The sequence below is a fragment of the Drosophila arizonae genome, chromosome 5 (assembly GCF_054131065.1).
Source record: "Drosophila arizonae isolate 15081-1271.41 chromosome 5, UAZ_ARI_1.0, whole genome shotgun sequence".
NCBI lineage: Eukaryota > Metazoa > Arthropoda > Insecta > Diptera > Drosophilidae > Drosophila > Drosophila arizonae.
In genome coordinates, this window is record NC_142925.1 from 20,694,591 (window position 1) to 20,708,498 (window position 13,908).

At 46.9% G+C, this 13,908-nt stretch overlaps 2 protein-coding genes across 9 annotated transcripts; one reads left to right on the top strand and one right to left on the bottom strand.

Annotated features, from left to right (window-relative positions):
- Positions 1 to 236: 236 nt before the first annotated feature.
- LOC108615012 (Enhancer of Polycomb) lies at positions 237 to 13,608 on the bottom strand. Of its 8 annotated transcripts, none has more exons than XM_089471797.1 (11): positions 13,587 to 13,608; positions 10,639 to 12,015; positions 10,409 to 10,544; positions 10,108 to 10,346; positions 9,878 to 10,032; positions 9,640 to 9,807; positions 8,970 to 9,157; positions 8,539 to 8,909; positions 7,365 to 7,489; positions 3,707 to 7,305; positions 237 to 1,573 (listed from the first exon to the last, which is right to left on the bottom strand). In XM_089471797.1, the coding sequence occupies exons 2-11, from the start codon at positions 10,789 to 10,791 to the stop codon at positions 237 to 239; spliced, it is 6,471 nt and encodes a 2,156-aa protein (XP_089327923.1). In that variant the 5' UTR covers positions 10,792 to 12,015; positions 13,587 to 13,608. The 8 variants fall into 8 exon arrangements, with proteins under 8 accessions (XP_089327923.1, XP_089327919.1, XP_089327916.1 ...); XM_089471793.1 differs by lacking the exon at positions 13,587 to 13,608 and adding an exon at positions 13,281 to 13,457; XM_089471790.1 differs by lacking the exon at positions 13,587 to 13,608 and adding an exon at positions 13,260 to 13,457.
- On the top strand, positions 2,199 to 3,052 carry LOC108615873 (translationally-controlled tumor protein homolog). The gene has a single exon (XM_018010706.2). It carries the CDS (start codon positions 2,440 to 2,442, stop codon positions 2,956 to 2,958), a length of 519 nt encoding a protein of 172 aa, XP_017866195.1. The 5' UTR covers positions 2,199 to 2,439; the 3' UTR covers positions 2,959 to 3,052.
- Positions 13,609 to 13,908: the final 300 nt, after the last annotated feature.

Genomic DNA, 13,908 nt, shown 5'->3' on the forward strand with positions numbered 1-13,908 from the left:
CAGCAGCAGCAACACCAGCAGCCGCTGCTCCTCTAAGCAGACGTCTGCTTGCCCAGCTTCACCAGGCAGAGGGCACAGCAGCACTGCGCCGGCTGCAGCAACTGACCCAGGGCCACCATCAGCGGACTGGACCGCGGTGCCGCTGCCGATGGCGCCAGGCTGAGCGAGGTGCCGCTGGGCAGATTAAGCGTGCAACAGCCTCCACGTGTCATTGGATGTTAGCTGCCGTCCGCGTCTCATCTGTTTATCGTCGGAGTTGCGTTCACATTGCTCGTTGTTGCATTCATGCCGCCTCCGCCTGTGCCGCTGCCATTGTTGTTGTTATTGCTGCTGCTATTTGCAGTGTTGTTGTTGTTACTATTACTGTTGTTGTTGTTATTGTTGTTGTTATTATTGGTGGTGGTAGGCAACACAACGCCGCCATTGTTGGCACTGGCAATCACCTGCTCCACAGTCACATGCACCTTGCCCACCTCCTTGCCAATGGTATCCGCTGCCACTGCTGCTGCTGCTCCCACATTGTTCGTGACATTGCTGCTGACCAGCTGGCGTATGGTGGTCGGAGTGCCTCCAACGCCACCTCCTCCTCCGCTGCCACCGCCACCGCCGCCGCCCGTGCTGTTCACCGTGGTGCCCAGCGGCAGGGTTCGCGTCAATATCGCCGAGTTGTTCAGCCGTCCACGCAACACCTGCTGCAGTCCGGCGGCACCGAGCTGCATCTGCATCTGGCCGCTGTTGTTCTTCTGCAACGGCTTCACATTCAGCAGGCTCGTGTAGAGCACGCGCTTATCCCCAGCCGAGACCGGCACCTGCACCTGCGTCCCGCCCGTCTTGAGCTTCTGGTGCTGCTGCAACTGCTGCTGCTGAATGGCGGTGGGCAGCGGTGAGCCTGTCTTATTCAGCACCACTGTGGTGGCGCCCAGCTGCTGCGACGCCTGGGTCACCAGTGCGTCGGCCGCATTGCCCGTTGTGGCGGTGCTCACAAAATTCAGCTTGACATTGGCATTGGGCAGCTCCTTGTAGTGGAGCTTCTGCTGGCCCGCGTTGCTGGCAGCCACCGCCGCCTGCAGCTCGCTGGCCGTGGCGATGAAATTGCCGCCGCTGCCACCGCTGCTATTGCTGGTTAGGAAGATTTTGTTGGCCTGCTGCGGTCCTGCCTGGGAGGTGATTATGGCTGTGGCCGGCTGCAGGCTGTAGTTGTGATTCGCCGCAATGGCCGCTGCTGAATTGGGCTTCTGCTGCTGCTGCTGCTGATTCGTTTGCTGCTGCAGATTGAGGTCCGACACAATCAGCGGGAACGGCGACATTTTGATCACCTTGCTGAATTTCTGTAGGTTCTGATGTTGCTGTTGTTGTTGCTGCTGCTGCAGATGTTGCTGCTGTTGCTGCTGCAGTGGATCGCTGCCGTCCTGCAATGTCAGCTGCTCGCCAGCTCCGCTAGCCACCAGCTCATCCTCTTGCTGCACCAGCTGCTGCAGCTGCTGCTTCGTTAACTGGAACTGCTGCTGCGTCACTTGCTGCTGCCCCACCTTACGCTGCGAGAACTTCCGGTTCAGCAGCAGTTTGTTAATATCTGCAAGATACAAACCCAACAAATATTACAGTAGTGATACAGAGTAAGTCAAATTCTGCTACATTGTGCAAATGAGCAAAGAATTGCAAATCAGAAGTGAGAGAGAAAGAAGGGGTGGTGAGAGAGTGAGAGCTAATCGAACCTACGCCAACATCAAGGTAAAGTCAAATCAATATATATATATTTCATGATCATGTTAGCTCAGTTAATAAACAGATCGGCAGCTAATCGAATTCCTATAGGACGTTGTCAAGAGAAATGTGGCTACTGCATTGCCATCGAGTCTGTTGTTCAAATCGGCATCAAATACCTCTGAAGAGATGCCAGAGATTCATCCATGCCACGTTACATTGAGAACTATGTGTAATACCTAATATTTGAACTTAGACTAATTTTACATAGTTCGTTTTTCATTAATAATTCTTATAGCAAATGTTTCATTCATGTATCTCTCTTTCCTACTGCTTCGTTAATCATTATTCAACTTTAAAAGTAGCTATTACTATTTTTATAAATAAGTAAATTAGTAAATTAATTAAGTTAATCTATTCCTAAGTATTAATCAATATTCCTTTCATATTGTTTTCAAAATATTGTGCTCATTAAATAAATTTTAACAAAGTCTTCAGTCGCTCTGCTATTTTTGTGAACACATCTGAATACTCTGCTCCCCTTCCTATGGAGATCTAATTTGTTTACATTTTTCTGTTTCAGCTCAGAACATTTTGTTTTATGTCAGAAGAACAATACGTATTTTTTAAGTAGCATGCACAGAAAATTCTCAAAACTCTCTTATCTATAGTTTATATATTTGGTGTCCGCTTTATTGACAGCTTCCTGTAACGCACGCTTCAAGGACATTCAGAATGAAAGTGTACAAGGATATCTTCACTGGGGACGAGATGTTCACAGATACGTATAAAATGAATTTGGCCGATGATGTTATCTATGAAGTATTTGGCAGTTTGGTTACACGCAATCAGGACAACATCGTGCTGGCCGGTGCCAATCCATCGGCTGAGGAGGAGGACGAGGGCGCCGATGCGTCTGTCGAAAGCGGCGTCGACGTGGTATTGAATCATCGACTGCAGGAGTCGTTTGCCTTTACCGACAAGAAGTCCTTCACGCTCTACCTCAAGGACTACATGAAAAAGGTGCTCGAGCATCTGCAGCAGACTGCTCCGGCAGAAGTCGATGTCCTGAAGACCAACATGAACAAAGCGATGAAGGACATTCTCGGGCGATTCAGGGAACTGCAGTTCTTCACTGGCGAATCAATGGACATCGATGGCATGGTCGCCATGTGCGAATATCGCCAAGTGGATGGCGAAATCGTTCCAGTTCTCATGTTTTTTAAGCACGGCCTCCAAGAGGAGAAGCTTTAAGCTCTGTTATTTTGGCAGAAACTATATGAAAATTATATTCCAATGTGCGCTAAATTAATAGAAAATTTCTGCTAAGGCCTTTGCCTTGGAATAACTGAGTTTTATTATATAGGCTCTTAGGGAAGATCATCAATTACTATCAACTATCCTGTTTACAGATTATAGCATTTGATAATAAACGTTTATTTCGCTTTAACCACCGTAACTTTTTATTTCATTAAAATGAAGTCTCAATAATATAGATAACCAACTAATAAAATCATATCTGTCTAATGGAAGATATGGCGAATATCTAAGATGCGAGATGGTAAAACATAAAAGGAAATCTGAAATGCTTGAAGACTTCAGTAGTGCCCTAAGTAGCATGCTACACTATTCTAAATGACTAAAGGCTAGAGAACCAAAAGATTTCTTTTTTTCAATTTAAGAAATATAAATGAATAATATATAGATATAAAATAATAGATAACTAATAGAAGTGAAACACAAATATATAAAAATAACAAAATTAATGAATATAAATAAATAAAATGAAGAAAACCATCATGAATGAACTGAAATAAAATGAATGGATTTTCTCAAAACTAAGCCCAAACATAATTTAATGAATACAAAAAAATAAATAAATATAAATTTAATGAAATATTCCCAAAGCCCAATTCATGTTAATCCTTTACTCGCTCGCTGATTCGTCGACTTTTGCAATTGCCCAATGCAAGCTTGAATTAGCTAATTCAGCTTCACTCACCTGTGTTTTCGGGTCCGTTCTGCCGCTTCTGGGTGGCTCGGCTCGTCCACACAATCTTATTGCCCACAGCTGTTGCCGAATCGGCTGTGGTGCTAGAGAGCACCGCTGTGGTGGCCACCGCCGTGTTGGTGCCGCTCACCTGCCGCCAAACAATTGGCTGCTGCTGTTGTTGCTGCACGAGCTGTTGCTGTTGCTGCTGTTGATGCTGCTGCTGTTGCTGTTGCTGCTGGTGGGCGTTATTGTTGCGCGTGGTCACAATTAGTGGCGTGCTGGTCGTTGTCTGCTGTTGCAGTTGTTGCTGCTGTTGTTGTTGCTGCTGCTGCTGTTGTTGCTGTATGCCAGAGATGCTATGCACCGCCAACTGTTGCCCGCTGGCGGTGTTGATGATGTTGACACTCGATGGCTGCGAGGCGGATGCCGAGTTGTCGTCGTTCTGCAGCTTGACGTTGGACAGCGTGATGACCGTGTTGGGCCCAATGGAGGCGCTGCTGCCACCGGCGCTCTTCTGTATGGCATATGTCACCTTCTGGGCGCCCACCTGGCCTGCCGCGGTCATGATCTCGCCGCTGTTTGTCGTATAGATCATGTGGTTGCCGCTGCGTGACGTCACAATGCTCTGCGAGGAGATCACAGCTGCTGAGCCACCAATATCACGCTGCATCTGCAGCAGAAACTGTTGCGGCTGTTGTTGTTGTTGCTGCTGCACCTGCTGCACTTGCTGCTGTTGCTGCTGTTGGTGCTGGGGTGTCGCCTGTCTCTGCTGCACCGTGACATTGCGCAGCTGCGCCTGCGCCAGCTGATGCTGCAGCTGCTGCTGCTGCGGTGTCAACGCCGGCAGCGGACTGCTGCCCGTATGCGGCGTTATGGTCACAATATCCCCAACGGCCGTTCCACTGCTCACAAACTCTGTCCTCGCAATCAGCTGGGTGGCAGCTGGCGTCGCGCTGGCGGCAAACTGATTGAGCAGCTGCTGTGTCACAGCCACCTGGGCAGGCTTCGATTGCTGCGGCAACTGTTGCTGTTGCTGTTGTTGTTGATGCTGTTGCTGCTGCGTTGTGATTTGGGCGGGTATGTTGAGCAGATGGGTGGCGGCTGTGCTGGTTGCAATCAGCGGCGCTGCAGTTGGTGTGGCTGGCACCAGCTGTGGTGCTGGCACTGGCACAGCAGGAGCTGATGCTCCAACCGGCATTGCGTTGGCGGGCGAGGATGTCGATAGGCTGATTTCTGCTGAATGTGGCAATACGATCGAGGGTGTGCTTATGCCCTCCGCCGGTTCCACCTTGATGGGTTGCGTGTGCTCTGGTGGTGCGGCTTCTGGCAATGCCTCCGACGACGGCGGCGGCTCCTCCTTGACGGGTGGTGCTTGACAAAAGAAGGAGGACGGCACATCGGCTGTTCTGAAGCTGGAGCTACCGAGGGGAGCGGATGGGCCGCGATGGTGCGCACGATGGCGTGCCGTACGCTTCAGTTCGGAGGCGGTGGTTGTCTTGCAGTCATCATCGACATCATCGACAACCGCCTCGCCATCAAGGATGTTCCAGAAGTTGGCGGCCTGATTCTTGGGATCATCCATGCTGCACTCGTGCAGAATATTGTTGACCAGATCGTCACCCAAGAGATTAATGTCGTTGAGCGAATCGCCGCCGCTGAGATTGAACTCCAGCGCAGAGCCTTCACCTGAACCCGAGCCCAAGCCCGAACCAGTGTCGGAGCAGTCGCCGTTTGTGTGATCAGGACTTCGATTGCTGTCGCGCGCATAGTCCAGCGCGTAGGCGGTTTGCAGCAGCTGAGCATCCGGGTCGAGATCCGTGTACTTGAAGGCGGTGCTCATGAAGTGGGCTTCGCTGGCGGGATCGTCGTCGTCACTGCATTTGCCCAACAGGCTCAGCTCGATGCTAATGGGCGTGTCCTGTGTCCAGTCGACTACCGCAGCATCGCAGAGCTTGCCATTGACCTCGTCCTCGTGATTGCTGTCCGACAACTCGTCCGTGGGCGTCTTTGGCCGAAAGTGCAGCCAGTCGCGTCTGATCTCCGACAGCAGCTCATTGCAGATGTCCAGGCGTTGGCTAGATGTTGGCGACAGTCCGCCCATATAGTCATAGGCTTCGCAGTCGTCCTCCGTTGGCAGGGATGCCGTCGCATCCAAATCCCCAGCATCAATGTGCAGTTGCTTATTGTGCAGACGAATGACATCGGGCATCTGATTGAAGCATCGTGTTTGGCTCTCCAGCTGTTGTTTCTCCTCCTGCCTTTGCCTCTTCTGCTGCTGTTGCTGTTGCGCCTGCAGCTCCTTCTTGACGGCTGTGTGCTTTATAATGCTGCTGAGCTGTGCCAGGTTAACATCGTCCTCGGCCTCATCGTCGTCCATCAAGTCCTGAGGCTGCTGCTTGCTCTGCATTGAAGCTGCTGTACGTATGCTGCTCAACGGCTCATTCGAGTCATCGGCATCGATCAGTTCGCGCTTTATCGTCCTGGCCACATCCTCGACCTCGACCTCGCTCGCTGAATTCGCAGATCCGATTGCATTTGTTGTTGTTGCTGCAGCTGCCGCCTCGGCAGCGCGTGCTGCTGCTGCCGCTGCTGAGGTGGAGGCCACTGGCTGCTCAATCCGAGTTGTCCCATCGTCTCCGTCCGCATCCTCATCCTCCACTTTTATCACATTGAATTTTTCGCTAATGCTAACATTCTTATTCATATTACTACTACTACTACTATTGTTGTTGTTGTTGTTATTATTAAACACGGTATTGTTGTTGTTATTATTATTATTATTATTGGAACGGTGGTGCTGATGATTCGCATGGCGTGACTGCTCTATCAGCTCATCGCATGCTTCCTGCTTCACCTCCAGCTCTTGCTGCGGCTGCTTTTCCAAACTCATCCCATTTGCATCCGTTAACACTTCCGTCTGCGCTTTCGTTGCAGCTGCAGCTGCAGTTGCCTCTGCCGCTACCGCTGCCGCTGCCGCCGTAGCAGCCGTCGTCGTCGAATGCAGTGCCTGTGCCAAGCGTTGCAAATATGACCTAGGCAGAGGAAGCAGACGCGGCGCATCCTCGTCCATAGCCACGCCGTCCTCGCTATCCACCACAGCGCTCTTCAGACGCTTCGCGGCATTCTGCTCCCGCAATTGTTGCTTCTTGCGATGCATTCGACGACGTTTCATGCGCTTATCGAAGGGACTTTGTTGCAACGTCACCGCTGAGCTGTAGATGTTCAGACGCGACACATTCTCATCCTCTGTGCTCAGGTCATCCTCTTCTTCATCATCTTTGTCCTCCTCATCCTCCTGCCGCTCCTCCTTGGGCAGCACCTGTTCACTGGCCGGCTCGACCTTAAGGACCGCCTCGGGAGTTGCGCTGCCATCCCCAGTTACCGTATCCGCCTTGCTGGTGGGCAGATCAACTACGGTTGGCGGGGAGCTGGGCTTGGACAGTTGCTGTTTATGATCGTACTTCGAGGGCTTGCCGCTCTTCACAACACTGTCCAGCACCGTATAGTCGAACTGGGACCACAGGTCGTCGTAACAAGTGCTGGCCCGGTCAAGCAGCACACGTCCGCCGCGACCCAGACGCCGGCGCGCAAAGCCTATGCAACGTGGTCTGCAAAAAACAATGAACCATTGATTATCAAAGTAATATAATTCACTAAACCATCGCACCTGTCATAGTTGATCGATGTTAGCGTATAACGATATTTAGCGTCAACACCACCGGCCGCACCGGGCGGCGCATCCTCGTCAGCGGGCGCTTCCCAGGGCCAGCGACCTTCGTCAACGGCACGCGTCTGTTGAAAAGGCAAAAGAGAAAGGAATTAAGAATTATTTTCATGCATGACACATACACGTAAATTAAATCTGTTATATACGAGTATATAACAGTTCCTAGCTGTTACGAAAGATGCAATACAGTCGAATTTTGATAATTTGTAACCCGCTAAATCGAAAATCGCAATAAATCGAAAAAATTCTATCCCCTTGAAAGAAATTCATTCTGTTTAATTGACGATAATTAGAATTTCTGTGTAAATAAAAAGAAAACAATACCCTTGCCATTTCGATTTATCGGGATTTTACTGTATTGCAAATCGTTTAATGGTTATGTTAAACCTTAAATCGTTTTCAATTAAGGAATCAATCTAAGTGAATTTAAGCTTCATGTTGCTTCAATTTGTGAACTGTCAAAAAATAATATTTACTTTTGAAATAGAAGTTAAATAGGGAACGGGAGAGAAAGAAAAAAAAAACTACATTATCTCTAAAAAAAAGTTGATCTTGTTACTTTTACTTCATATAGGCGCTGAAAGTAACCAGGAATTCATTAAATATTCATATTCATTTTTATATGCAATCAATGTGAATTATCTTTTATCTATAAGAAATTTATCCGTAACTGCTTACAATACCCTGGATATACCAGAAGAAGCAGGAGGCGAGCCAGTAAAATATATGGATTGAATATGTATGGGAGCATAAAGCTAAAATGTACTCTCTGTTATAAACACGCAAATTTTGGATTCCCTTCATTGAAATTTATAAATAACTTATTGCAAAGATTTGAGCTTTGAGAAATAGACAAAGATAGATGGCGTTATCAACTTCTAAAACTAGATCAAGTTTAACATGTCAGATATGTTCCCCAACAACTAGCATTCTTGCAAACTATATTCATTCGAATAGAACTCTAGGTTAAAAATATTCCCATTTTATATTAAATCTTAGCACTCTCTTATGGATAGATTTATGACAGATTAAGCAAAAGCTGATCTTGAGCACGTGCCATTGAATCCTAGAAATGGATTGACCTTTAGCCCCATCTTGGTTTAAGTCAACTTACCCGCAGGTAATTACACCTGGGCCTGCGTCTAAATGCAAACGGCGCCTCCTCCTCGCTCTCGGAGCCCAGCTTGTTGCCGTTCTGTGCGCCGACAGCAAGATAGTCGTCCTCATCGCTGTCCGCAATTGAGTCGTTGCCTGCCGGCGATGAGCTCTGGCGATTAAGCCGATGCAGATGCGCAGGTGAAATGCCCGACGCTGAAGACGCCAGGCTCATGCCCGGCAAATACTGTTGTTGCTGCTGCTGTTGTTGTTGTTGCTGCTGGTGTTGTTGCTGCTGCTTGTCGCGCGGAAGTTTGTGTTTGCGCTTCTTATACGGCCGTTTCTCCTTTCGACTGCTGCTACCGTTGCCACTGCCAGCGCCGATGCCCTCTGCAAATGTATAAACATATTATGAACAGACTCGAAATGTTTATAAATTTTATATTTTACCCATAGTCAGACTCGATGTGTTCAGGTACTGCGATGCCTGCCCATAGACGGCCGAGTTGCTGTTTGCTCCCGTTGCCAATATGCCAGGAGACAGCACACCACCAGCTAGCAGAGCACCACTCGCTGTTGTGCCAGCCGCCGGTGCGCCTTGTGAGTATTGATTCGTATACAATGAATTGTATACGGGTCTGAAAGCAAGCGTTAAAATATTATTCAAGTATTACTAACATCTACAACTGCCCAGTGGCATTATTAAAGTCAGCTTCAAAGCAACTTCTGATGATCATAATGACAAGTAAAAGTGCTCCAGTCGAGGCTGCCCGACTAGTCTAATCATTCTCTACTTCTACTCTAGCGCTTACGGTGTCCAAGGTATGGAGAAAACACTTAATGAAATGACCGATTTGTAGGAGTTAAAAAACGAAAGGTAAATTTTTACTATGCTATACACGAGTATACAGACGGACATATGGCTATATCGACTCAGTTCGTCGTGTTGATCAAAAATATATATATTTCTTATGACGCCTGCCACACCTACTTCTGCCTGTCACGGACATTTCAACTAAATTATTTCACGCTGATTTCCTATTTTTAATGCATTCTGGCTATAATCATTAATAGCAATATATATATATATATCGTAATGTTCCATAGAACTGATTCGCACCTCGAGTTCTTATATTGGGCATTCAGCTCCGAGTAGACTGCACCGTTAAAGTCGCGCATCTCGACACGTTTCTCAAAGATATTGACCGTCATCTTCAGATGATCTCGCTTTGTCTCCTCGCGACGTCGCACCATTTCCAATATAGTTGTGGCGCGTTGCAGGTCGCGTCTGAAACACAATGAAAAAGGAGAATAGCTTAGAAATAGATCAAAGAGGAAGACTCAAGGAGTCCAATTACCGCAACTTAAGCATCTTCTCGTAGGAGGCTTCGTCGTTTTTGCGATTCTTTCGTGTTTGCATCTTCTCAGTGCGTCGTCGAAACGCCAGATAGGGATTATTGGAACTCGCCCCCGGTCGGCTCTCCGTCTTGACGGTGAGTATCAGCGGATGTTGCTGCAAAGGCAAAACGACGCAAGCATATTAAATTTGAGATTCTAAATAAACGATGCTGATTATTTGTTTGTTTACCATATTGAGGCGCTTGTTCAGCCAGTAGTCGTACACTGATATGCTAGTCTCGTCGTCCTGATTGAGCAACGTTTTCGCCTCATTGAGTGTGACGACAGTTTGGCCGGAGCTCTTCTCTAGCCGATCCATCATTTGTTCGAACTTCAGCTCGGTCAGCTGCAAGCGTTGCTGTTGGCTCAGCCATTCCTCATCCGCGCTATCCAGGTCATAGTCCGGCACCTCAGTGTCCAGGCCCAGGGCTACAAGTTGACGTTTTCAATTGATTATCAAGGGAAAACAAGATTAGGACTCGAGAGCTTACGCTGCATGTGAATCATTTGGCGGGGCATTTTGTAGTCTGGCGGATAGTAGGCATCGTAGAACTGCTGATCCGTTTGCAGCACCTCTGGCGTGGGTATGATGAGGCCAGTGCAAATGGCTCGCTGCAAATGATGTTCCTGCAAAATGGATGAATATGCATTAGCATTAGCCAAGGGTTGCAATGGACATCAGTTCTATGCCAATCTCAAATCACCGACATCAATAACTCACCGACTCTTCCTCTTTCTCCATGCCACTTGGCATCTGTGGCACGGCGCGATTAATGGCCGAATACTCGGGCAAATCGGGCAGCTCCTCCGCCAAGTAGATGGGCATCTGCTTGGACGGATCCAGGTGGCGTGCTCTAAATGATAGTTTCGACATTTTGTGGCTGTTACTTCGTCTCCTTCTTCTTCTTCTCCTTTCTTTGTATTTTTGGATGTTTTGTGTAGTATGGAACGTTGTTGTTTTGCTGCTATTAACTGATTGTGGAATTGTTTGTTGTCTGATTATTTTATTGCTGATTACTGCAGTTGTGGGTGAGGGGTGATGGTGGCGGTGGCGTTGGCTCTTAAGTTGCTATCGATGCCTGGTTGTGGCAACTGCCAATGGCTGATCCCGCAACGACCACTGGCAACGGCTGATTCCGATTTCTACAGCAGCGATTTGTTGCTCCTTGTGATTGTATTGGTGCTTGTGCTGCTGCTCCTATGCACGAGCCTTTCAACAGATTCGTTGTTCTAGTTGTTGCAGCAGCAGCTACTGTTGTTAGCCTCGCAAATGAAGCGTCTATGGATGGAGGAGATATGCTGCTCTTAAGCTTATGTATCGACGTCAACGTTAACGCCGAGCGAGTCTTATTTGTTGTTGTTGTGGTTGGTAAACGCAGCACCGACTGCTCTGCCTGCGCCTCCGACTGAGCACCGGGGCTGCGGTGGCAATGGCTGCTCTGCCAGCTAATATACGCAGCCCCTGTGCCCGCTTCCGTTTCCGTGCCCGTGCCTGTGCCCGTACCCACGTCCCGGCTCCGGTTGCTGTTGGCGGCTTTTTTGTTCGTACGCCGTTCGATCACGGCCGCGCCAGTTGCGACTGCTGTGTACAAAGGCGTGTCCAACGTAACTGTTGGATAACTTCTAGCTGTTGCTGCTGTTGTTGTTGTTTGTGTAGTATGTGTTGCTACTGCTGGGCCGCTTCCTCCGCCGCTGCTGCAGCTGCAGCTGCTGCTGCTGTTGCTGCTTCTGCCGTCGTCGTCCGCCGCCTCTGCCTCTGCTGCCGTCTGTTGCTGCTGCTGTCGTTGCTCGTGGTATGCAAACAGCGCTGAGAGGACCAACAGGGCCAAAGAGATTAGTTTATTGCAATTACGACGACAACGCAGTGGTAGCAACAACAATAACGAGTGCAGCAATTGTGTCGACGACATTTTTCACGTTGAAATCGAAAAAATTATGTGAATTGGCATAATTACGTTGATCAAATTTGCACATTTCAGTTCATCTTTATTCTTAATAAATTTATTTTGTTTCTTGTCTTCCTATTATTATTGACTTTCAGTTGTGTTTCTTTAGTTTCTGTTCTTTTGTTGCTCTCCTTGGTGTTGCTTTATCAAATCTGCAAAGCAACAAACAACAAAACGAATAAGTAAACAAACCACTCACACACACACACACACACACATAAACACAGAAACACACACGTACGCTCAAACACATACATACTCACACACTCATATCAGACATACAGTCAAACAAAACAGATAATGATACACACACACATATAAACGCGCGCGCGGGAAAATTTTTTGGGCTGTGTTTTTCATTTGCAAATGCACAACACACAGACACACACATGCACAATTATCCCATACAAAAGAAGTCCCACGCAAAACATACACACACACATGCATGAACATATTATTTTGTTATTGTCTGACGCTATCGGAGAAATGAGATCGTTAATTTGCTGGCGACAAAATTGATGAATCATTTCAATTCATTTTTCAGTGTGAGTGTGAAATGAATAATAAAATGAGTTGTAGTTGGGCTTAAAACACTCGAAACAAAAAAATGCAAAATCATAGGGAACGCGAGAAGATAGAAGCAGAAAAGCCGCACCGCACCGCCGATGCGAGCGTAAAAAAGGCGGCATAAACAAACACACACGCGGCGAGTTCGCCCAAACAAACGCGGCGAATTGCACGATGAAAAAACACGAAGCCTATCCGCAAAATACGACGAAAAAACGTAGCGCTCTTCATGTGGGTTTTGTTTTTTGCAATTATTAGCCAAATCATTTATATTTTTCAGCAGCGATATTTTGTATGCAGTTTCAACTAATTTTTAACACACTTTACCACGCTTTTCACACATCTGCACGCACAATTTTGTTGATAATTCGTTAAAAAATTTACACAAATTTCACGAATTTTGCGTATAGCGTGGTTTTGCTGGAAGCAGTAATGGCGGCCAGAGCCGAAGACTAACGACGGCGAGTGGCATTCCCAGGCCGCGAATTAATTGCTTGTGACGTCGGCGTTGCATAAAAGCGACTAGGGCGCAACGATAACATATATTTCTTATGGCGTATTAAAAATAGGCAAGAAACTCATGCGAAAATATTGTCTTAGCATTGTGTTATAATAAATAACTTATTAGCTGAACCGCGCTACATAAAAACAATAGTTATCGATTGAGCGAACAACGGCGTTGACGACTAAAAACACGGCATAGAACCCTGCGACTCCGAAGCATGTACCAATACCGCCCTCTGGCGAGCTGCACTCGCAAAAGAGGCAAAGGCAGCGAAGTTTTTTTTTTTCTCACAAACAAGAAAATCGATTTACATTTTTCACGCACAGTTTTTGCACTTTATTTGACCTTATCACTTCGCAATTGAGTGGAAATCATATGCTTTCACTGTATTTTTGTTTTCCGCAGCGAAACCAGCAATATTTTTGACAGTTTCGTCAACAAAAACGTTTGAAATTGTTTTTCTTCTGCGGACACGTTTTTACTTAATGGCGGGTGGCCATCACGAATTGATACTAAAGCATTTTCGGAGTCGATCGCTCGTCGCAATGCTGTGGAAATTATTTTGGGTAGCTTAATTTGTGTTGCATTTGATGAATTTGAATGGGGTTTTTTCTAAAAATTGCAGAATTTAAATCTAAACGAAATGCATACAATGGGAACATAAATAATCCGCTGCATTTGTCCAAAAAATTGTTATTAATTTTTTGTATCGTCAGTGGACTACGAGTGCCAGCGGCTTAGTGATGTAATCAACATAACGTTAACAATGTATCGATATAAAAATGATTACTATCGATTGGAATGCTACAATCGTATCTGTCGTAATATTTACTTAACGAAATATCAAATATTTACTCTATAGCTCAAATATTTTAAAAACATTTACCCGCCAACATAATAATGTTAAGATACAGCAACAATATTCCCTTAAAACGCAAAGCTCAAAATAAGAGAATCTACTCTTATTATTATT

Bases quoted from the DNA above. Each gene is read 5' to 3' on its own strand.
- LOC108615873 (XM_018010706.2), top strand. From the start codon at position 2,440: ATGAAAGTGTACAAGGATATCTTCACTGGGGACGAGATGTTCACAGAT.
- LOC108615012 (XM_089471797.1), bottom strand. From the start codon at position 10,791: ATGTCGAAACTATCATTTAGAGCACGCCACCTGGATCCGTCCAAGCAG. The intron at 10,347-10,408 runs GTAAGCTCTCGA...GTCAACTTGTAG, and splicing joins CCAAATGATTCACATGCAGC to CCCTGGGCCTGGACACTGAG. The intron at 10,033-10,107 runs GTAAACAAACAA...TTGCCTTTGCAG, and splicing joins TGAACAAGCGCCTCAATATG to CAACATCCGCTGATACTCAC.